The sequence below is a fragment of the Eretmochelys imbricata genome, chromosome 23 (assembly GCF_965152235.1).
Source record: "Eretmochelys imbricata isolate rEreImb1 chromosome 23, rEreImb1.hap1, whole genome shotgun sequence".
NCBI classification, from domain to species: domain Eukaryota; kingdom Metazoa; phylum Chordata; order Testudines; family Cheloniidae; genus Eretmochelys; species Eretmochelys imbricata.
The window spans coordinates 13,675,681-13,699,949 of NC_135594.1; the positions used below are offsets into that span (position 1 = coordinate 13,675,681).

General features: G+C 58.0%; 3 protein-coding genes across 3 annotated transcripts in view; 1 reads left to right on the forward strand and 2 right to left on the reverse strand.

The window, feature by feature from the left end:
• Positions 1 to 9,795, reverse strand: part of LOC144279240 (immunoglobulin superfamily member 1-like) — an 85,361-nt gene extending 75,566 nt beyond the window's left edge. The window contains 3 exon segments of the mRNA XM_077840730.1: positions 339 to 623; positions 9,436 to 9,471; positions 9,620 to 9,795. Coding sequence (XP_077696856.1) covers positions 339 to 623; positions 9,436 to 9,471; positions 9,620 to 9,650 — 352 coding nt within the window. The 5' untranslated portion in view covers positions 9,651 to 9,795.
• The window catches only part of LOC144279334 (alpha-1B-glycoprotein-like), a 937,253-nt gene that overhangs the window by 339,015 nt on the left and 573,969 nt on the right, over positions 1 to 24,269 (forward strand). The gene's annotated exons all lie outside the window — the stretch shown is intronic.
• Positions 17,777 to 24,269, reverse strand: part of LOC144279241 (immunoglobulin superfamily member 1-like) — a 77,362-nt gene continuing 70,869 nt past the window's right edge. Inside the window, 3 exon segments of the mRNA XM_077840731.1 lie at positions 17,777 to 18,099; positions 19,617 to 19,907; positions 22,829 to 23,119. Of these exon segments, the coding sequence (XP_077696857.1) occupies positions 17,969 to 18,099; positions 19,617 to 19,907; positions 22,829 to 23,119 (713 nt within the window). The 3' untranslated portion in view covers positions 17,777 to 17,968.

Consider the following 24,269-nt stretch of genomic DNA (forward strand, 5'->3'; position numbering starts at 1 on the left):
CACCTCCCTGCCCCGAGTCTCCAGGGGCTGCTGCTTCATGGGGGGAGGGATAGCTCAGTGGTTTGAGCATTGGCCTGCTAAACCCAAGGTTACGAGTTCAATCCTTAAGGGGGCCATTTTGGAATCTGGTGCAAAAATTGGGGATTTGGTCCTGCTTTCAGCAGGGGGTTGGACTAGATACCTCCTGAGATCCCTTCCAACCCTGATATTCTATGATTCTATGATGGGCATCCCGTCAGGGCTCAGGGCAGAGCTGGCTCTGAGCGTCCCATTAGAACCGAGCCCCTGTGAGGGTCTGGCTGGGGCTGGGAATGGGGATGCCGAGCCGGGCCCCTCACCTCTCACCACCAGCTCGACGGGGTCGCTGGGGGACGATGCGGCGGCTGACCCCGATCTGCTGTGATAGGAGCAGCTGTAGCTCCCCCTGTCATCCCAGCTCACGTTGCTGATGGAAAACACAGCCTCCAACCCTTTCGGATCCGCAGCTGGGAAATGGCGTCCCTCTTTATTCAGCACGAACCGCATGCCCTGATGCTGCCCCCGACACCAGACGGACACGGCTTCCCCCAGGGAGACCCCCCCGCTGGGGCTCAGGGAGATGCTGGGTTTGGGGTAGCTGGGCTCTGCAGGGGGAAGCAGACAGACTGTGAGACGCAGACCCCGTCCCTCAGTCCTGGCGTCCATCCTCACCACGCGGCCTCAGTGGTGGGTCAGACCTGGCAGGCCTGGGGACGGGCTCCTGGATGCCTTTCCACAGTGGCCCAGAGTTTCCTCTGAGCCCTGGGCTAACAGCATGAGACATGGAGCAACCCCAGCCCCTGGGGGCCCAAAGCTCTGTCTCCTAGCAGGAGACAGGCTAGGCCAGTGTCATGGAGTCCCCGGGCCATGCTCTGGAACTGCTCCCCATGAAGCCAGGCAGGACTCTGGGGAAGTCTCCTCTCTGGGAGCAGCCTGTCTGCAGGACACACAGCTCCCCCGGCTCCACCTTCCTGGGTCTGACCTCGGAGCATTCAGCATCCTCTGCCCCTCCGTGCGCTTCCCACAGCGAGTCCGCTCAGGCAGGGATCCTGGGGAAGCCAGAGGGTCCTGCCCCCCAACTTCGCAGTCAGATGTAACTCTCAGCCAGCCAGTAAAACAGAAGGTTTATTAGACGACAGGAACATGGTCTAAAACAGCTTGTAGGTGCAGAGAACAGGACCCCTCAGCTGGGTCCATTTTGGGGGGCTGTGAGCCAGACAACCACGTCTGCCATTCACTCCATGTCCCCAGCCAGCCCCAAACTGAAACTCCCTCCTGCCCCTCCTCCCGCTTTGGGCTTTGTCCCTTTCCGGGGCCAGGAGGGCACCTGAGTCCTTTGTTCTCCAGCCCTTTAGCTCTCACCTTGCAGGGGGGAAGGGCCCAGGCCATCAGTTGCCAGGAAACAGGGTGTCGGCCAGTTCTCTGTGTCCAGACCCCTGCACACACCTGCCCTGTAGGGCTCTGCAATGATCACACACCCTTACCCCACCCCCTAGATACTTAAGAACTGCCTAGGGGAAACTGAGGCACCCCCACACCATTCAGAGGAACCATTAAGAACAATCCCACTTCATCACATGTCTCCCCCCTTCGAGATCGAACTGAGTGGGGTCACTTTAGCTGGTGACCTGGGGAAGTTTGAAACCACCAACGTTCCCATGGATGCTCCAGCACCTCTCCCATTCCTTGGTAGGAGTTACACCAGGCCCTTCCAGTTTCACGCCCTCCTTTAGGTCGGGGGTGGTCGATAGCACTCGCAGGCCGCATGTGGGAAGGTTTATGCGGCCTCTGCCCTTTGGCCACCCCAAAACCCCACGGGGTCAAACTGGGATTGGGTCTTCTCCCCAACAAGCTGGCCAAACACAGCCACTTGGTTAGAGGACTCTTTAACTTTCTTAACAGCTTTCACTCCATCTGAGACCTTCTCAGAGCTATCCACACTAGATCCTTCAACAGGAAAGTCAGTGGATCCATTCACAACAGAAAATTGATGGCCTTTAGGAACTGAAACTTTCTTGATTAAATCACTTTCACACCCTTCAGTTGCAGTAAACTGCTTGCAAAGACTCCATGAGGATTCCTTTCCCGAGGGGCTTTTCTATGCAACAATTCACCCCTCACAGAAATTCTGCTCTTACCCTCTTCACCTAGGGCTTGCTCTAGAGCAACACTTTCCTGAGTAACAACAGACTCTTTCTGGGTCTCCCTTACATCCAGAATTACCTCTGGCCCATCCGGCAGATTCCTACACAATCCCCTTTCAGGCAAACTTACAGACTTCCTAGATAACAGGTCAGAAGCCTTCTCCTTCCCTTTGCCACACACAAGTTCAGGAATCTTTTCCTTCTTGCTACAGGTTTCCGCACCCTCAGTAGGTAACACAATCACATCACCTTCATGCTCTCCTTGTGCCCTGGCTAGGATCTCACCCTGATTAGACAGAGTTGCTACACCCTTTCCAACAACACACTAGCAACAGGCAAAATACAAGCACCAGAATTGTCTGGTCTCTGGGATTTTGCATAGACACTAACTGAATGCGACCTAGTTACAGGGCCATTCTCCTGAGCAGACACAAACTTAGGACCATTCCTTCCTGGGCTTTAGCTGAATCCAGAACCAACTCTGAGACAACTGCACGACCCTCAACCATCACAGGCTGAAAGGCCCCTTCTGTCTGCTCCACAGACAAAGAGCCGGAGTCACATTCTCCTTTCCCAGACACACAGCTGGGGATCTCATTCCCCTTGTCCCAGCACACAAGGCTGGTCACAGACAACTGCTTGGAGATCAGGGTAGCTCCCTCCATAGGCAAGTCAATACCCCTGAAGGCACGTTTCCTTCACTGTCACAATTCTCCACCCAGGTAATAGGTAAGGTCCAGGGACACTCATCTTCCACTCTCCTCGCCTTCCCACCCTGCTGACTAGACACAGCCAGCGGCTCACAACGCTGCCTAGGCTCATCCAGACTTTCTTTACCAAGCACCTTGCCGCTCCCCACAGATCCCCTGCCCAGCATGTGTCTCCCCCCACTCAGCTGGGGTCTCAGCTCCCACTGTGCTCAGCACTGCCCTTGCTGTCCCAGTGGGGGTAGGCAGCGAGCTCGCTGCTTTCCTCACTGCATCAGAGCCAGCCTAATGCCCCCGCCACCCCCCCGCCCCCGCTCCAGCATGCAAGAGGGGTGGGGAGCATCTCTCTGTCCCAGGCAGCCCCAGGGGTCTGGTGCGATGATGTCCGGGGAGTGTTGACCTGGGAATGTGCCCTGGGGATGGGAGACCTGAGAGCCTGTCACCTGAGCCAGGAGGGGGAGGGGGAGGTAACACCTCTGCCCAGGAATGTGGACAGAGGCTGCAGGAGGGAGCCTGCTGGGGGGGTTTAGTTTTCAGTTTGTGGCTGGGTGGAGGAATGCAGGGAACCCCAGGGCTGGGGTCTAAGCTCCCTGCTCCCCCAGAAGGACTCGACTGAGGGGTCCTGGGTGTACCCACAAGCTCTGTTTTGGACTGTGTTCCTGTTGTCCAATAAACCTTCTGTTTTACTGGCTGGCTGAGAGTCTCAGTGAATCCCTGGAAGAGGGGTGCAGGGCCTGGACTCCCCCACACTCCGTGACAACTGGTGGCAGAGGTGCGATGTACTGCACCCCATGGATGGCGCTTCCTGCAGTAAGTGACTGGGGAACAGTAAAACGAAGGGGGATTGACGGGGACCAGGTGTGCTGAAGATTCAGAGAGAGACGGTTTCAGGGGGCGGTTAACCCCTGGGGGTGTGTGACCAGAGAAGGACTTTTGCAGTAACAGGGTCCCCAGGGGATTGCAGTGAGCGGTCCCAGGGGCGGAGGAGTCTGAAGCTCGACCCTGGTAAGGAGGTGGTGACCTCAAAAAGGACTGGCATACGAGGGGTTTTTCCTGGAAACCGTAGAAAGCTGTCCAGGCCTGCAAGTGGCCAGCAGGGAGATGTACGCTAAACGCCTTAAGAGCGACCTGGTGGAGCTGTGTGGTGGAGCTGTGCATCCCTGGAGCGGAGGCGGCTGGAATGGGAGAGGGAGATGAAAATGAGGGAGCTGGAGGATCATGAAAAACAATGTCAACATGAGCAGGAGGAGAAGGAGTGGGAACTTCAGGAGAAGGAGCGGGAACATCAGGAGAAGGAGCGGGAGCGTCAGGAGAAGGGGAGGCAACGTAGGCATGAGCAGGAGGAGAAGGAGAAACAAAGACAGCATGAACTGGAGCTGGCCAGGCTGAGGAGCAGTGGGGCCCCGGCTGCGGTGAGTGAGGGGGGACCCAAGTCGGCAAGGAGCTTTGATAAGTGCTTCCTGGCTCAGCGGAAGGAGGGGGAGGACATAGATAGCTTCCTGACGGCCTTTAAGAATGCCTGCGAGCTGCACAGGGTTGACCCTGCAGACAGGCTCCAGTTTCTAACCCCCTTACTGGACCCCAAAGCCGTGGAGGTGTACAGCCGAATGACGGGACAGAGGCAGGGGACTATGAACTGTTCAAACAGGCCCTGCTCCGTGAGTTTGGGCTGACCCCCGAGAGGTACCGGAGAAGGTTCCGGAGTCAGCGTAAAACGCCTGAGGTCACCTACCTACAACTGGTCAACCGGAAGAAGGGATATGCCCGCAAGTGGACAGCTGGGGCCCAAGCTAAAGAGGACCTGCTTGACCTAATCGTGCTGGAGCAACTGTATGAACAGTGCCCTTCCGACCTGAGGCTGTGGTTGGTGGACAAAAAGCTCGAGAACCCTCAGCACGCAGGGCAGCTGGCCGACGAGTTTGTGAACAGTCGGTCAGGGGGTAACCGGGAGGAGTCCCAAAAGAACAGCCCCCCCCGATGCAGAGAGAGAGTCACCAGGGGGCCTCCCAGCGGGGAAATAGGGAGAACCCCCTCCATAGGGGAACGCCTGGGGTCGGGCCCCTCCGACCCGCTCGAGGGGACCAACGTGACCTGAGCTGCTATCACTGTGGCCAGAGAGGTCACGTACGGACCCATTGCCCCAGGCTCAGGGACAAACTGAGCAGACCCAACCTACCCAGGGTTAACTGGGTAGGGACTCAGCTGGACGAGGGGCAGATGACCCAGGCAAGGGGGGCTACCAGTTTACCACCTGCTCCGGAGGGAAGAGTACCCCAGGCCAGCTCCGCCAGAGGGCTGGAGGCTCTGGACTCAGGGTGCCCATCATAGAGGAGCCTTTCCAGAAGGTGGCCATGGACATCGTGGGGCCTCTCAGCAAGATGACCAGGTAAGGGAAGAAATACATTCTGATGGTGGTAGATTGCACCACCCGCTACCCTGAGGCAGTGCCCTTAGCTTCCATTGAAGCAGACACCGTGGCAGATGCTCTCCTGACCATTTTCAGCCGAGTGGGGTTCCTCAAGGAAGTCTTGACAGACCAAGGGTCCAACTTCATGATGGCCCTGCTCCAGTGCTTGTGGGAGAAATGTGGGGTCCGGCACAACTGGGCCTCAGCTTATCACCCCCAATCCAATGGGGTTGTAGAGAGGTTCAACGGGACGCTAAAGATGATGCTGAAAACCTTTATGAACCAGCAACCGCAGGATTGGGACAAGTACTTACCTCACCTGCTGTTCGCGTATAGGGAGGTGCCCCAGGAGTCTACCAGATTTTCGCCTTTCGAACTGTTATATGGAAGGAGGGTGAGGGGGCCCCTGGACCTGATGAGAGACAAGTGGGAGGGGAAGACCACTCCCGATGGTGCGTCAGTGGTGGAGTATGTCCTGATCTTCCGAGAGAGACTGGCTGAACTCATGGGCCTCTCCAGGGAGACTCTGGCCAGAGCCCAGAAGAAGCAGAAGGTCTGGTATGACCGCACGGCGCGGGCCCGTGCCTACGTCACCGGGGATCAAGTGATGGTTCTCATCCCCGTGAGAAAGAACAAACTACAGGCCGCCTGGGAGGGCCCTTTCAAGGTTTCAAGCAGCTCAGTGAGGTAAACTATGTGGTGGAGCTGTCGAACCGGGCGCACCACTACCGGGTGTACCATGTGAATATGATGAAGCCATATTATGACAGGGGGAATGTGGTGTTGACCGTGTGTGGACATTGGGAGGAGCAGGGAGATGACCCTTTAGTAGATCTATTCCCTGGGACCAGAGCTGGTTCCCCCCTGGAAACAATTCCCCTCTCGGATCAGCTAACCCCTGCCCAGCAAGCTGAGGACAGGGGGGTGCTGCATCCATACCAAAAAGGACGGGTCGGTCCGGTTCTGTGTGGACTATCGGAAACTCAATGCCATCACTGTATCTGATGCCTACCCCATGCCCAGGCCGGATGAGCTCCTAGACAAGCTGGGAGGAGCTTGGTACCTCACCACCATGGACCTTACAAAGGGCTACTGGCAAGTGCCGCTGGATGCAGATGCCCGGCTGAAATCGGCCTTTATCACCGCTCTGGGGCTCTATGAGTTCCTGACCCTGCCTTTCAGCCTCAAGGGAGTGCCGGCCACCTTCCAGCGCCTGGTGGACCAGCTCCTGAGGGGGATGGAGAGTTTTGCCATGGCGTATATTGATGACATCTGTGTCTTTAGCCAGACCTGGGAGGACCACGTGTCCCAGGCTAGACAAGTGCTGGACCGAGTCCAGGGGGCTGGGCTGACTGTAAAAGTGGAGAAGTGCAAGGAGGGGATGGCGGAAGTATCTTACCTGGGCCATTGAGTGGGGAGTGGCCGCCTAAAGCCGGAACCAGCCAAGGTGGAGGTGATCAGAGATTGGCCCGCTCCCCACACCAAAAAGCAGGTCCAAGCCTTTATTGCGATGGCAGGATACTACCGAAGATTTGTGCCCCACTTTAGTGCCATAGCCACCCCCATCACTGAGCTATGCAAGAAGGGGAAGCCAGACAAGGTGGTCTGGACCGAGCAGTGCCAGAAGGCTTTCCGGGCGCTGAAGGAGGCTCTGGTCAGTGGCCCAGTTCTGGCAAACCCAGACTTTGACAAGCCCTTTGTGGTGTTCACCGACGCCTCAGACACGGGACTGGGAGCGGTGTTAATGCAGGAGGATGAAAAGGGGGAGAGACACCCCATCGTGTACCTAAGCAAGAAGTTGCTACCCCGGGAGCAACACTACGCGGCCATCGAGAAGGAGTGCCTGGCCATGGTGTGGGCCCTCAAGAAACTAGAGCTCTATCTCTTCGGGCGACACTTCACTGTCTACACCGACCACTCTCCCCTGACCTGGCTGCACCAGATGAAAGGAGCCAACGCCAAGCTCCTGAGATGGAGCCTGCTCCTGCAAGATTACAACATGTATGTGGTCCACGTGAAGGGAAGTGCCAACCTGATAGTGGATGCACTGTCCCGGAGAGGGGGCCCTGAACTTCCCCAGGTCACTGGTCACAGTGACCTCGCTCAGTTCAGTCTCGAAGGGGGGAGAGATGTGACGATGTGGGACAGCAGGGAGGGGGGAGTGTTGACCTGGGAATGTGCCCTTGGGATGGGAGACCTGAGAGCCTGTCAGGTGAGCCAGGGGGGGTTGGGGCCAGGTGACACCTCTGCCCAGGAATGTGAAGACAGGCTGCAGGAGAGAGCCGGCTGGGTGGGTTTAGTTTCAGTTTGGGGCTGGGTGGAGGAACACAGGGGACCCCAGGGCTGGGGTCTAAGCTCCCTGCTCCCTCAGAAGGACTTGACTGAGGGGTCCTGGGGGTACCCACAAGCTCTGTTTTGGACTGTGTTCCTGTTGTCCAATAAACGTTCTGTTTTACCCTGCACCCCAACTTCGCAGTCAGACGTGACTCTCAGCCAGCCAGTAAAACAGAAGGTTTATTAGACGACAGGAACATGGTCTAAAACAGAGCTCGTAGGTGCAGAGAATGGGACCCCTCAGCTGGGTCCATTTTGGGGGGCAGTGAGCCAGAGAACCATATCTGCCTTTCACTCCATGTCCCCAGCCAGCCCCAAACTGAAACTCCCTCCAGCCCCGCCTCCTCTTCTGGGCTTTGTCCCTTTCCTGGGCCAGGAGAGCACCTGATTCCTTTGTTCTCCAACCCTTTAGCTCTCACCTTGCAGGGGGGAAGGGCCCAGGCCATCAGTTGCCAGGAAACAGGGTGTTGGCCATTCTCTGTGTCCAGACCCCTGCACACACCTGCCCTCTAGGGCTCTGCAATGATCACGCACCCTTACCCCACCACCTAGATACTTAAGAACTGCATAGGGGAAACTGAGGCACACCCACACTATTCAGACGAATGATTAAGAACAGTCCCGCTTCATCACAGCCAGTCTCCAGGGTCCGTTCACTCCCTGGATTCTCTTCTAGGAAGGCTGGGAGCCAGATTCTCTCCCCAGCTCTGGGAAGGGAGTGGGGTGACAGCAGGAGGGACGGGGTCCAGGGCTCCTGGGTTCTGTGCACTGCACCACCCCTGACTTGTAGGGGACTGTACAAGTCTCTACTACACACTGAGGTTTATAACCTTCAGCTCCGCCCGTCACCCCCTAACTGATATGTCGGCTGGGAAAGGCCCCCCCTGCTCTGCAGCTCCCCGGCCGGGCGTCCTCTCTGCTAGGCCCAGGGCTTTAAGCAGAAAGAACTTCATGCCCGGGTACCAACCCTCACAGCGGATGGTGATGCTTCCCCTGAGCGCCACCACCGTGCTGGACCAGATGGTGGGCGTGAGAAATTCTCGCCCTGCTTTGAACAAGAGACAGGAGTTAAACAAGGGAGACACCCCACCCCTGCCTCCCTCCCGCCCCAGTTCAGTTCATCTGTCATTCAGCCTCTCTGGGAGTCTGTCCCCTACCAGGGATGGCACTGCCTGCCCCTGGGGACAGGGGGTTCACCCATACGTAGCTCAGGACCCAGCTGCATGAGAGATCACCTGTCCCCCCGGCCCCACCTAAGGCCAGCCAGGGAGTCTGACCAGTGGGCCCCCTGCAGCTCTGCCCCCCGCCTCGGGGTTGGAAATAGAGTCTGTGACCCGCGGGAGTCACACAAGACCCACCTTCCCCCAGGCCTTGGGAACAGGGAGCTGTGAGTGCAGGGTAGGAAGCGGTTGGGGGTGGATCTCGGGACAGGGGTGGATCTGGGGGGTTCTCCCCCATGGCTGCTCTGACCGGGAACCTTTCGGTTCCCCTGGGGATCTAGAGCCCACGGACAGGCCCTGTTAGCGTTTGTATGAACTGAAATAAATCCAGGTGTCCCCCCCGCCGATCCTCACAGCCTGGGAGGGGTAAAACTTTGAACCAGTGAACGGTTCAAATCCTGGCTTCTTTGTCAGAGCCTGGGAGCCAGATTCGGCTCCTAGTTACTCCATGGGGTCGGGGCACAGGAGAACTGTGACGGGTCTTCACAGGGCGAGTTTGGGTTGTGTTTTCGGGAAGGTTCAGGGCTCGATTCCTCTTTTCCCCACCCCACGCACCCCCTCCCCCATCCTTGATGTTACCACCCTCCCCACAGACTGATACTCACCTCCCCACGCCCCGCTGTGCCCCGCCAGCCAGCAGCCTGGAGAGAAAAGTGGTGTTAAGGGGTCACATCCCAGAGCAACTAGATCCTACACCCTGGTCTCAGATCCCCACCATGGCCACACGCCCTGGTCTCAGATCCCCCCCGCCCCGCATGGCCACACGCCCTGGCTGTCTTCGATACTCACTGAGGAGGATGACGGTGAGAGCAGACGCCATGATGGGGCAGTGGGGGGCCCCCCAGCGCTGCCACCAACACCACAGTGTCCAGCTCCACCCAGCCTGAGGCCCGAGTGCGAGCGGAATGAGGAACTGCACCGGGGGCTGCAGCCCCAGGAAGCCTGTTTTGCGCTCAGCCCCTTTCTTCCCCATCAGCCGGTTTCTCTGCAATCTCCTGCCCAAATCTAAAGCAGTCAGAGCAAAGCCAGCTCCCTGCAACGCCCAGCAAACCACATTCCCTCCTGCAGCTGGGCTCCCAGCCCCACAGACACCGAGCCTCAGCTCCCTCGTTCTTGGGACCCTATTTACCCTGATGTTGCCGGCACCCAGTGCCGAGAGGCTGAACAACAGCTTGAGTGGTTCGTTACCCGGTGTGCTACACCCAATTATCACAACGGGGTGGAGAAGCAGAAAAGTTTATTTGCAGCTGCAAAAAGGTACAGGGAGAATAAAATCTCAAATCCTGCACAACAGAGCAGGAAGTTACACAGGCTTTTATACATCCTTTTTCTCAGCATACTTATCCAATAGCAAGCTGCCCCAAGTATCCATGTAGCCAGCCAATCCAGTTCCCAGCTAGTTCCCTGATTCTCTGTATCATTTGTTAAACTATACATAAAGCTGCTTTATTCAGCATTGTTCTTCCGTATCTCCCCTGTTTGGCCTTGCTTAGTTTCAGGCAGTCTGACTCTGCAACATATTGTTGCAGATTCTCAGCATAACTGCTGTGTGTGCCTCCAGGCGGGGGGGACAAGGACACTTGGGCCTAGTACGCAGAGCTGCTGCGAGTGTCTCCAGGCGGGAGGGGGGGCCAAGGACACCTGGGCCTAGGGCGAGGGGGTTTCATCGACACTCGTGGTCTTCCATCCCCTCGAGTTACCTAGTGGCCATGCCCCAGTGTTCCCAACACTGAGATCCCCCAAGACTGGGGCCACCCCACAAGGAAGAACACTTTTGAAAACTGTGACGAACTCCCATCACACAGAGTCCAGTCTCTAAGGTCCATTCATTCCCTGGGTTCTTTGCTGGGAGGGCTGGGAGCCAACCCTCACAGCGGATGGTGACGCTTCCCCCGAGAGCCACCACCCTGCTGGGGCTCACCCAGATGGTGGGTTTGAGAAATTCTCACCCTGCTATCGACAAGAAACAGGAGTTAAACAGGGGAGACACAGCCCCCTGCTTCCCCTCCACCCCAATTCAGTCCATCCCTCGTTCAGCCTCTCTGGGAGTCTGTCCCCTACCCGGGTTGGCACTGCCTGTCCATGGGGCTTGGGGGCAGGGGGTTCACCCATACGTAGCTCAGAACCCGGCTGTATGAGAGATCACCTGCCGCGCCCCACCCCACCTGAGGCCAGCCAGGGAGCCTGACCAGTGGCCCCCTGCAGCTCTGCCCCCCGCCCCAGGGTTGGAAATAGAGTCTGTGACCGGCGGGAGTCACACAAGACCCACCTTTCCCCAGGCCTTGCGAACGGGGGGCTGTGAGTGCAGGGGAGGGAGCTCTTGGGGGTGGATCTGGGGGGTTCTCCCCACGGCTGCACTGACCGTGAACGTGTCGGTTTCCCCTGCAGGAACAGAACCAGCGTCTGTCGGGGCGGGGGAAGGGGCTGAAACACCGACACAGGGATCGCCCCCCACTCTCTGCAACCAGTGGTGGATCAGCCACTGGGCCTATGGGGCCTGTGTTCCCAGGGGCCCTGGCCAAGTGGGGGCCCCTGGAGCCAGGGGCGGCTCTACCAATTTTGCCACCCCAAGCAGTCGCTGCCGAATTGCCACCGAGCCCGAAGAGCGGCGGAGCTGCCGTCCTCACTCCCCATTGGGCCTCTGGCCGGGGTGTGGGGACAGAGCTTCTCCGGTCTTGGGGCCGCAGTTGGGGGGTGTCACGGAGTCCCCAGGTGATGCGCTGGAACTGCTCCCTACGAAGCCAGGCAGGACTCTGGGGAAGTCTCCTCTCTGGGAGCAGCCTGTCTGCAGGACACACAGCTCCCCCGGCTCCACCTTCCTGGGTCTGACCTCGGAGCATTCAGCCTCCTCTGCCCCTTCGTGCGCTTTCCACAGCGAGTCTGCCCACGCGGGGTCCTCCGGGCTTTGTCCCTTTCGGTGCCAGGAGGGCACCGGATTCCTTTGTTCTCCAACCCTTTAGCTCTCACCTTGCAGGGGGGAAGGGCCAGGCCCTCAGGTGCCAGGAAACAGGGTGTCGGCCCTTCTCTGTGTTCAGACCCCTGCACACACCTGCCCTCTAGGGCTCTGCAAGGATCATACACCCTTATCCCACCACCTAGATACTTAAGAACTGCATAGGGGAAACTGAGGCGCCCCCACACTATTCAGAGGAAACATTAAGAACTGTCCTGCTTCGTCACATCTCTCCCCCCTTCGAGATCGAACTGAGCGGGGTCACTTTAGCTGGTGACCTGGGGAAGTTCGAAACCACCAATGTTCCCATGGATGCCCCAGCATCTCTCCCGTTCCTTGGTGGGAGTTACACCAGGCCCTTCCAGTTTCACACCCTCCCTTAGGTCGGGGGTGGTCGATAGCACTCGCAGGCCGCATGTAGGAAGGTTTATGTGGCCCGTGCCCTTTGGCCACCCCAAAACCCCAGGGGGTCAAAGTGGGATTGGGTCTTCTCCCAGCGCTCCAGTCTGGAGGGCTGCAATTCGGGCTCTCTTGGTTAAGAGCCCCCATCTTGACCTGGGCCACATACTGTTTACTTACAGAACTAGCATGGAAACATTCCTCTCTCAACAACCTTGTCTCCCCAACAAGCTGGCCAAACACAGCCACTTGGTTAGAGGACTGTTTAACTTTCTTAACAGCTTTCACTCCATCTGAGACCTTCTCAAAGCTCTCCACACATCTTTCAACAGGAAAGTCAGTGGATCCATTCACAACAGAAAATTTCTGGCTGTTAAGAACTGAAACTTTATGAGTTTAAAGTTTCACGAGGTGATGGGAGAGGGAGTTTGTTGGTACAGGGGACCCGCGAGGGAACTTGGGACCCCGGCCAATGGCCTGGAGAATGGAGACCCCAGCGACTGGTGACCGGGAGGCCCAGCTCAGGAGTCACAGCTGGGTCTGGCCAGTGGGAGGACAATGGGCTGAGGAGAGAGGACCCTGGTAACCGGACCAGCCGGTTCCAGCCAGAGGGGCCAGAGGACAGAAGAGGGGAGAGGAGGCCCAGGTGACCCTGTTTATCTGGAGAGAAGACAATGGACAGAGGCGGGCTTCTGGCCGGTGAGATCAGATGCCCAGTTATGAAGCAGGGGGGCTCGGGGCTGGAGGGAGGGAGCAGGCAGAGCCCACCTGGATGCAGGGCAGACTGGGATGTGCTGTGCTGAGGGAGGCCAGGCCTGAGGCCCGGAGAGTTTCCTGTGCTGCGTTCAGATGCTCAATAAACCCTCCTGTGTTACGCTGGCTGAGAGTCGCTCCGGGCTAGAGATCAGGGGGGCATTATTCCCTCTGGGAGTGGAGGCCCCGGGGCTCCAGACCGAGTGGACTCCCTGCAGGGACCCACGGCAGAGACAGACGTGCTAAGGCTCAGAGAGGTGCAGTTCTAGGAGGCAGAGGGGCCTAACCCCCGAGAGAGTGTCGACCCCCGAGAAGAGCTGTTGCACTAAAGGGGGTTCCCCCCAGGGACCGCACGGCCAAGAGTGGGCACCCCCTGGGAGTCCATGACAGGCCTCAATACCCCTGCTGCACTAGGGAGTGCTATGCTGCAGGGGAAGGGGCTAAGTAGAGGGGCAGTCTCCTCTGGCCGTCACTGCTGGCCCTTATACCCCAGTGCACTGCTTGGGGGGCGCTGTGCTGCAGGGAGTGGGGGCAGAGGTCACTAGGGGGCTCTCCCCTGGCCGTCAGTGCTGGCCCCAGTGCTAAGTAAAGTCCTGCAGAGAGAAATCCTACAAAACCCTGTGCAACAATTACAGCCGTGGCCATCTTCACATCCTCCCCGGTGTTCTTCGCTCCGATGGGACTCTCAGTAGACAAGCGTCGCTAGCAGGATGGTTCCTGCTGGGGTTTCCCTTGGGTCTTCCCTCTTTGATATTGTAGCTCTGACTACAGCTAACACATAAGAACGGCCACACTGGGTCAGACCAAAGGTCCATCTAGCCCAGTATCCTGTCTGCTGACATTGGCCAGTGCCAGGTGCCCCAGAGGGAATGAACAGAACAGGGAACCATCAAGTGATCCATCCTCTGTCGTCCTCCCAGCAAACAGAGGCTCGGGACACCATCCCTGCCCATCCTGGCTAATAGCCATTGGTTGACGTAACCTCCATGAACTTATCTAGTTCTTTTTTGAACCCTGTTATAATCTTGGCTTTCACAACATCCTGTGGCAAGGAGTTCCACAGGCTGAGTGTGCATTGGGTGAAGAAATACTTCCTCTTGTTTGTTTTAAACCTGCTGATTATTAATTTCATTGGTTCTTGTTTCATGAGAAGGAGTAAACAACACTTCCTTCTTTACTTCCTCCACACCAGTCATGATTTTATAGACCCCGACCAGATCCTCCGTTAGTTGTCTCTTTTCCAAGCTGAAAAGTTTTAATTTCTCCTCATACAGAAGCCGTTCCAGACCCCTAATCATTTTTGTTGCCCTTTTCTGAACCTTTTCCAATTCCAGTCTATCTTTTTAAGATGGGGTGACCACATCTGCACGCAGTATTCAAGGTGTGGGCGTACCATGGATTTATAGAGAGGCAATATGATATTTTCTGTCTTATCATCTATCCCTTTCTTAATGATGTCCAACCTTCTGCTGGCTTTTTTGACTGTCGCTGCACACTGAGTGGAAGTTTTAAGAGAACTCTCCACACTGACTCCCAGGTCTCTCTCTTGCCTGGTAACAACTAATTGAGGCCCCATCGTTGTATATGTAGAGCTGGGATGATGCTTTCCAACGTGCATCACTTTACATTGATCAACATTGAATTTCATCTGCCAGTTTGTTGCCCAGTCACCCACTTTCGGGAGATCCCTTTGTAGCTCTTGGCAGTCTGCCTGCGACTTAACTAACTTGAGTAGTTTTGTATCATCTGCAAATTTTGCCACCTCACCGTTTATGCATGAAGGTGTGTCACGCACTCACAGGTCCCTGCAAGCTCTCTTGGCTCTGTAGGATCCCGGGAGGAACTCCCCTCCGTCAGACAGCCCTTCTCGGGGTCCACTCTCTGTTGGGGGCTAAGCCCTGGGTTCCACCGTCTCCTGGAACTGCACCTCTCAGAGCCTCCAGCCCGCCTGGCTCTCACCATGAGCCTCCCCCAGGGACTCTCAGCTGGCATAAAACAGGAGGGTTTATTGAATGCCTGGACAAAGCCCAGGCAGTTGTCAGGGGCTCGGGCCTGGCCAGCCTCAGCACCGTCCAGTTGGTCTCTCCCAGTCCAGGTGGGTCTGTCCCAGTCCAGGTGCAGCCAGACCCCTCTTTGTCCCCAGTACAGAAGTGACTTCCTTCCAGCTGACCCCCCTGTATCACCTTCCCCACAGCCCCACCTCCACCCTTTGTCTTCCTTCTGGGAAAACAGATAGCTGGGGCCTTCTCTCTTCTGTCCTTTGTCCTCCCACTGGCCAGAACTGGCTGGCTCCCAACACAGGCTGGGCCACCAGGTCACCGGTTGCTAAGTTCTATCATGTCCAGGCCATTGTCCGGGATCCAGGCTGCTGGGCGAGGCCACACCTGGCCCTCTGCACCAGCAAACCCCCTCTCCCACCACCTCATTACACACGCCGCACACAGGGGAAACTGAGGCACGCACAGTACTCATGCACAACACTAAGAAAATCCCCTGCTTCGTCACAAGGCGTCAACCCACTTTTCCTTAACTGCACTTCCACACACCATGATTATTTGTCTGCCCCATTTTTCTTAGGTTGTTTGTAGTTCCTTTTTGTCTCACGCGCAGCTGTGCATGGCAGGTACCCTGCAGTCAGGACAGACATTGTCCCATAACCTCACCTGTTGGCACATCTTATGCAGTAACCTTTGGTCTCAGCGGTTATTGCTAGGTCACTCAATCATCTAAAGCCTCTGGCCTAGTCTGGCGAAGCTAAAATCGTACAGGTCTCAATCCTATACTGCGCTAATCCTGCAACTCCAGTCGAAGGAGCATCCGTTGATTGTATAGGAAATAGCACATCCATTGGCCGTACCATCACATAATACACTGAGAAACGGAGGATAAAATGAAGGCTCCACACATAATCGGGGTGTAGTGAGCAGAGCGGCCTCCCTCTGGACTTGAGAGCGAGGGACCACTATGTTCCCCCCTGGTGGGTGGAGCCAAATGTGCCCCGCCCCCTTCCCAGAAGTACCGGGGCGCGGCAGGAAGTATAAAGGGAGGGCCCTGCAGGGGATGGAGGCAGATGTCTCCAGCCTGCTGCTGAATGCAGAGCTGACTCTGTGCAGTGCCCTGCCCTGCCCCCGGGGGAAACCAACCCTGGAGACGTGGTGCCAGGACTGTCGTCCGCAGTGTATCCCATGGAGACAAAGGACCCCTGGACCGTGGAACCCCCCCGAAGGCTGTGGTAGGAAGTAGCCAACGGACACCAGACTTTCGTCCGGTTTTGTCGCTGGAGCACAGGCTGGTGTGTTTGGGTAGGATCCCCACTGACCCAGTTGTGGCACTTCATATTCTCCATCGGGATATGCTTTTGATATGAATATGGCATTACTAAGTTGTATTTTATGCAAGATGGGTCATGTAAGATATCATTGGAAAGGTTATGATTTACTGAATGTGATTATCCTGTTTGTATGCATGGATCATTTCTGTATCAGTCAATATTCCTAACTTTAATGTACCAATTACAAAAATGTTTGCACCTGAGGAACGCCCACGCCATGAATCTGGCTGGTTGGTCAATGAACCATTGGGGGAACAATAGGATTTTGAAGATGCTAATCTCCCACCATCCTCAGATGTTTCCTGGGATGCTCCAAACCACCTTTGACTCACGGCTGCTTTGACACGACAGGGTCATGTGATCATGTCACCTGGTACTAGACTCCATCTTGGACAGATAGTAGTTTTCCACTTGTAGGAGGTGGGGATCAAACTGGGAAACAAAGGATTCCCGCCTTATGTAAATCCTATTTAAGGCTGGGGAGTGAGATAATCAGGGTTGGTTCTTCACTGAATCCCTGCCCAAGCTGACTGCTGAAAACACCTAAAACTGAGCTGGGGAAGAAAGGACTAAACCCAGGCTAGAAGGTGTCTGGACTGTGAAAGGAATACCTGGAGCTTCAAGTTTGTCTTCAAGAAACTCTGCAACTTGCTTAAAACAACATTTAGGGTGAGAAATTACTGCTTGTAACCAGTTTCTATCATGTATTAAACTATAGTTTGCATGTTTGTTTTATTTGCTCAGTAATCTGCCTTTGATCTGTTTGCTATCATTTATAATCACTTAAAATCTATCCTTTGTAGTTAATAAACTTGTTTTGTTTTCTCAAAACCCAGTTTGTGGAACTCATTACTGGGGGGTGGGGGGACAAAGCTGTGCATATCTTCCTCCACATTGAGGGAGGAGGCAAATTTCAATTAGCTTACGCAGTACAGTTCTCTGTGCAGTGCAAGACAATACAATTTTGGGTTTGCACCCTGAGAGGGTGTGCACTTGAGTGCAGGTCAATTCCTTAGCTGAAAGCTTTCCCATGAAGGGCTGGTTTCTGTGTCTGTGTCTTTCCGCAGCTGGTGTGTCCCTACCTGTGTGTGTATGTGCTGGAGAAGGCTTGAGGGCCTGGCTCTGCAGGACAGGGTGAGGAAGCCCAGGCTGGTGGAACGGGTGGGCTCTGTGGTACCCCAGTACATCAGGTGGCATCCCCGGAGTGGTGCGGAGGGAGACTTTGAACGGGGGAACACACGCGCCATGACCTGGCCGCAGGGCCGAGTAACGAAGAGGCAGCAGAAGCTGCTGGAGCAAGAGAGAGAGAGAGGCGGAGGGACGGCAGGCAGCTGCGGGAAGGGGCGTCGAGCCGTTCCCCCGAACGGCCAGCAGGAGGCGCCAGCCGCGTGGCGCGTGGAGCACCCCGTCACCGAACTGTTCCAAAGCCGACAGAGGTGCTGCACGTAGGGAAGAAAAACCAAGCGCAGCAGGGCAGGCTGGGGGCGAACGGGCCTGGCAGCAGCACGGCGGAGACGGATCGGGGACTTGGGGTGGATCACGCCCTCAGCATGAGGCAGCCACGCGATGCCGTTGCAAAACAAAAAGCAAAGGCAGCTTTAGGCTGTATTAAGAGAGGGGCAGCGTGCGAGTCCCGGGCGGTGAGAGTCCCGCTCTGGTCGGCGCTGGGCAGGCCGGGAGTGCTGCATCCAGCTCCGGTCACCTAGGGCGCCCCCCTCGGGCGGCTGTAATAGGCCTCGGCCAGGATCAGCCCCAGGACGAGCAGGACCATGGCGCTCAGCACCAGGTGGGCGATGTTGGCCTGGGTGAAATCCGGGCGCCCCGGGGGGCCTGCTGTGGGGGGAAGGGAAGAGTCACTCGGCAGCTCGGACCAGGAGATCAGCAGCTCGCGCTGCCCCGGGAGCGGAGCCACCAACCCACCCGTCCGACAGGTCTGGCTCTGGGGCCTCAGCTCGCTCTCCCCACCCTCACTCACTCGCTCATTTTCAGGGGGTTGGGGTGCGGGAGGGGGTGAAGGCTCCGGCAGGGGGGCGGGCTCTGGGTGGAGCCAGGGATGAGGGGTGGGGCTGAGGGGTTGGGAGTGTGGCAGGGGGCTCTGGGCTGGGGCAGGGGGTTGGGACACAGACGGTGGTGCGGGGTGTGGGCTCTGGGTGGGAGTTTAGGTGAGGGGGGGGGCTCAGGGCTGGGGCAGGGGATTGGGGCATAACAGGGGGTTCGGGGTGCAGGCCTCAGGTGGCGCTTATCTCAGGCGTCTCCTGGGAAGTGACCAGCCTGTCTGGGAGCTGGAGGGGCAGCCAGGGGGTTCTGCGCGCTGCCCCTGCCCACAGGTGCTGCCCCTTGCAGCTCCCATTGGCTGCGCTTCCTGGCCAATGGGAGCTGCGGAGACGGCGCTTGGGGCGGGCCCAGGGCGCAGAGCTCCTGTGGCCACCCTGCGCCTCGGAGCCGGAGGGAGATGCCGGCTGCTTCCCGAGAGCCGCCCAGAGCCACAGCAGCCAGGGACCCTGCCAGCCCCGCGGTGCCGCCAACCGGACTTTTAACTATCCTGCCAGGGTCCCTTTGCAACCGGGTGTTCGGGTCAAAAACCGGACACCTGGCAACCCTAGCCCCAGGACCCGCCTGGGCACCCAGCTCGTCCCAACTCCAAAGCCAGGACTCCCAGATCCTGTCCTCTCTTGGGATCCCCCAGTCGCTTCCAGGCAGCAACCTATAGGACAGGAGGTGCCGGAGGAGTTGGGGGTCTGGTGGGGAGGGAGGTGCAGGGGCTTCCGTGCCCCCTGGTGTCACTTGCCCCATCCTGCCCAACCAGCCTCAACCCCCGGGGGCAGCTCCTTGGGCAGCATGAGCCTTCCAGGGCTGGTTTGATGGTGATTCCCCCCCCGGCCCTGGTACCTGGCCCCGAGCAGCCTGAGTGGGTGGAAGCCAGGGACACTCCAGGCTGGGTTGGGTCAGTTCCCCCTGAGGGAATCGAACCAGTGTCTGTCAGGTCGGGGGGACGGGCTGAAACAGTGACAGTGATTGCCCCCCCTTCCTCCACAACTCAGCTTCAATCGTCACTGTCATTCATGGGGGGGGGGGCGGGCAGTGCCGGCTCAGAAGCCCCTGGGCCCCGACTCCTCTGTGTGTCCCCAGAGTGGAGACAGCCATCTGGGGCCCAGGATCCCCCCTCAGCCTCAAATCTCCAGGGGCTGCTGCTCCCCCTGGCCAGGGAACCCCGCAGTGATCCCCGGCCGGGGGTCCCCTCTGCTGGGCTCAGGGCAGAGCCTGGCTCTGAGCGCCCCGTGAGTGCCAAGCTGCCGAGGGTCCGGCTGGGGGTGGGGCTGGGAGCGGGGAGGCCGGGCCAGACCCCTCACCTGCTACCACCAGCTGCACGGGGTGGCTGGGCTGCGAGGAGACGAAGGGCTCTGATCGGGGCCGGTAGCTGCAGCTGTAGCTCCCTCCGTGCTGCCGGCCCACGGTGGGGATGCAGAACTCGGCCCCGTCCCCAGCAGGGTCCATGTGTCGCGGCGGGTTCAGGTCTCCAGCCTTGTGCAGGAAGAACCTCACGTCCCGGCTCTGCCCCTGACACCGGATGGTGACGTTTGCCCCTGGGGCGGTGACCCCAGTGGGGCTCAGAGAGATGGAGGGTCTGGGCAGGCTGGGATCTGCGCACAGGAGACAGGCTGTGAGAGCCAGACCCGGGCACCCACCCAGCCCCGGCCTCCCTGGCAGGCCCCAGCCACGGGCGGATCCAGGGCCCCGGGCAGAGATTCTCTCCCAGATCCCAGAGTCCCCGGCCCAGAATCCCGGCCCTGCGAGCTGGGCTCCCGGCCCCACAGACACCGAGCCGCGGCTCCCTAGTGCTTGGGGTCCTCATATGCCGTGTGTGAACCCTGCCTCGTTCACTGCGTCCGGCCCACCCTGGACACGCAGCGACTCACGGGCTGGTCTCTGGCGCCCGGCACCGCAGGCCCCGGGGTTGCCGGAGTCGTTTGCAGCAGGAAAGTCTGGCTGAAAAGGGAACCTGGCAGTGACGCTGACCGGACCCGAAGTCTGATTCCTGCAGTGACCGGCCTGTGCCACCAGGGGGCGGGAAGAGCAGCGGCTGCTGGAGCCTGGAGGAGCAGTGGAGCCACTGAGCAGGGGCCCTGCCCCACGCCCTGCCCCCCTCATCCCACTCCCCTCCCCCCCACCCCTGGAGAGCGGCTCCCCCTCCCCCGCCCTGCCCCCCTCCCCCCACTCCCCTCCCCCCCACCCCTGGAGAGCGGTTCCCCCTCCCCCGCCCTGCCCCCCTCACCCCACTCCCCTCCCCCCCCACCCCTGGAGAGCGGTTCCCCCTCCCCCGCCCTGCCCCCCTCACCCCCACCCCTGGAGAGCGGCTCCCCCTCCCGCCACTCTCCTCACCCCCACCCCTGGAGAGTGGCTCCCCCTCCCCCACCCTGCCCCACTCACCCCCACCTCTGGTGCACGGCTCACCTGGCAGGAGGAGGGTGGTGGAGAGAGCAGCGAGCAATGGTCAAAGGGGGGGAAGAGGGGCAGGGGGCTGAGCCCCACACAGGAAGAGAGTCACCCTCCCAGCCCCCCAGGAGGCAGGGAGGGGTCTTTATCCCCATTCTACAGAGGGGAAACTGAGGCACAGACAGATTAACTTTTCTTAGTGAGCTCCCAGGGGCAGGGACTGTCTCTTCACTCTGTGTTTATGCAGCTGTAGCCAGACAGCCAGCCCCCCCCCCCCCCCCTTCAGACCAGCATTGCTGGAAACACAGGAGGAAGCCGGAACAGGGCACTTAACATATATTCCAGCACAGCCTTTGAAGCTGTGAAAGCACAGGTGTGCTGCTACAATGTGCCTCTGGGAACAGATACAACGATTAAGCTCACAGCAGGCAGAGGCCCTGTGACAGACATGGCTCTTCTTAGCCCCTACTAAATAGCGTGATGCACACACACCAACATCCTAGTTGGGAAAATATTTACCCTGATAAAAGAAATGTCCAGTAGTCGAAACTTATTGTTTCTCTCCCTTGCAAGTGTAAACTACTCTTGCGAAAGCTGGCGTCACCCAGACAGACCAGCCTCAATTTGGCATAAGAAAGGAGAAAGAGAATAAAGGAGTACAGAGGTATAAGTAGGGAACCTACAGCACCATGATTTTTTGAGTGCTTTTCACTATCTATCTGCTGGTCAGATAAGTGACAGCCTCCCAAGGCTTCTGCAGCTAAGAGGGTCCCTACGCCTTGTCCCTTATTCGTCTTTCCGCGGAATTGAGTGACCGATCCTGGCTTGGCACCGCTGGAATCGAGAGATGCAAGGAGGGTAAGAAGCACCCACACCTGATCTCCTATCTTTAGTGTACACATATTTTGAAATAGAGCTCTATACTTTGTTTTCTTTCTTTGGGATTGTGGCTTCAGTTTTGTAACTTGTTTGTGTGTGTAACATCTCTACATTTAAATAAGTAGGCACTAGCAATTTTGTAACCACATGATTAGAATCTAGCTTAATAAATTTTGGTAACCATTTATGCATAAGCCTGACTTGTTTTCTCTGGTTTACTGTAAAGCAGCCAACACAATTAAAGAACCTCAGCCGTTTTGGCTCTAAAGCCTGGCCATTAGGTGAGAGTACTAAGAGCCTAGCGTTGAGTTGTGCCGCCTCCACGGGGCAAACTCTTGGGGCACCTGTCAGTCAATCCTGGCTGCCCGCTGCGAAGGAGCTCTGAGCTCTAGCAGTTAAAGTCACGGGTGTGGAGAGGCTCTTAGTGCTGCCATTGGGGCACCTGTCAGTCAGTATTGACTGCCCGCTGCAAAGGAGCTCTGAGCTCTAGCAGTTAAAGTCACGGGTGGTTAGGACCTTGGGGCATCTGTCAGCCTAGCCCGGGCTGCCCGCCGCGAAGGGACAGTGCGTCCTAGCGGTTAAAGTCACGGATGGTATAAACGGGCATAGCTGGCACCTCACCAAACATCCTTGGCCGTCGGCTAACAGCAGCGCCAGGCACAAAGGGGCCTTGATCATGGCTGGGGCCCTACATGCTCCCCCAACACAAGGGATCCAGCGCTACTGAGGCCAGTGTTTGCAGAGGTCTCCAATAACTGGGGGTGTCTCGGTTTGTGGGCGCTCGGCCTCAGATCCCCCAAGATTGAGTCCCCCCAACAAGGAAGGACACTTTTGGAAACTGCGATGTGCTCCCATCACACAGCGTCTGTGGCCGCGCCAGGAGCTGGGCCAGATCTCCTGGGTCCATGCCCAGCGCCGTGTCCACTGAGCCACCGCTTCTCCTGCAGCCTCTGCCTCATTCAGCTCCAGCCGGGGCACTGCCTGCGGCAGGGCCTGGAGAACAGAGGGGAGGGGATCACGGGATTAAATAGCAACTCACGGCTTCTACCCACAAGGGGCAGCGTTAAAGTCGCCTCCCTGCCCCGAGTCTCCAGGGGCTGCTGCTCCTCCCTGATTCGGGAAACCCCCAGTGACTCCATCCCTGCTCCGCGGCCACGCATCCCCTCTGCAGGGTCAGGGCTCACGGAGACCCCCTGGGGCCTCGCTGGGTGTGGGGCTGGGAGCTGAGGTGCCAGGCTGGGCCCCTCACCTGCTACAATGATCTGCACAGGGTCGCTGGGCTCCGAGAAGGCAGCTGATCCTGTTCTGTAGGCACAACGACAGGTGTAGCTGCCCCCGTGTTCCCGTCTGGCGCTGGGGATGGGAAATTCAGCCACATAACTAGCCGGGTCCGTGTACCTCAGATGGTTCCCGTCTCCATCCTTGTAGAGGAGGAACCTCATGCCCAGGTGCTGATGCCAACACCGGATGGTGACGTTTCCCCCCACGGGGATCACCTCACCGGGGCTGACGGAGATGGAGGGTTTGGGGAGGAACCCCTCTGGATTCACAAACAAACAGGCAGTAAGTGGGGGTGACACAAACCGCGTCCGTCTGGTGCAATCCTCTGCCCGTCTGTCGCTCCAGCGTTTCACCCCAGCCCCGCCTGTCCCTGCGGTGCAGGCCCGGCCCCGGGACTCACAGCCGGGGAGAGACACAGCAGGGGGAAAGAAGATTTCCAGTCTCTGATTCCTTTAGTTCTGCAGGGTCAATTCAGCCCGGCCCCTGCTGCAGTCAGGGGTCACTCCGGATTGAGCCCGGGGGGCTGAGATCAGAACCCAGCCCTGCCCCCATGGTAGTCAGGGGGTAAATTGGGATCTACCCTGCGAGGTGTGACGGGGTAGGGAGTAGAGAATATTAACCTGGTAATGTTGCGTGGGAGTTTTACTAGTTGACTGTCTGCGTTGATACTAGATGATGGTGGGATATCAGGGTGTGACTTCTCTGTGGGATGATACTTGACGGCCAGCTCCTAACCTCAGCCCAGGAGCGGGTTGGGGCCAGGTGACACCTTCTGCCCGGGAAACTGGACCAAGGCTGGAGGAGGGGTCGGGGTGTGTGGCTGTGGGAGGCGGCTGGAGGGAGTTTCAGTTTGGAGTCGGCTGAGGGGGGAGGCCCAGAACCTGGGTCTGGGCTCCCCACCCCCGAAGAAGGACCCCACTGAGGGGTCCTGTTTTGTGTACCTACAAGCTCTGTTTTAGACAGTGTTCCTGTCGTGTAATAAGCCTTCTGTTTTACTGGCTGGCTGACAGTCACAGTGAACCGCAGGAAGTGCGGGGTGCAGGGCCCTGACTCCCCCACACTCCGCGACATGGGGTTCCTGGTCTAAATGTGGGTCATTTGAGGAAGCTGCTCCCAGGACAGGCACCCCAAGAAAACATATTAACAAAATCCCCCAGTTGTTCCAACAGGTTCCCATCCCTGTGATGAGTAGGGCGAGGTCTCAGTCCCCACCTCTGGAGAACACATGTCTGACAGGATCATCCCTTTGGGGGACTGGTGCCCCTCACCCCCACCCACATCCCTCGTCCCTAATGTGGAAATTCCCCCAGCTTCCCCATTCCCCACAGATATTCACGTCCCAAAGCCCCGCTCCGCCCAGCCAGCCAGCAGCCTGGAGAGGAGACAGCTTGTTAGAAACCGGATCACCG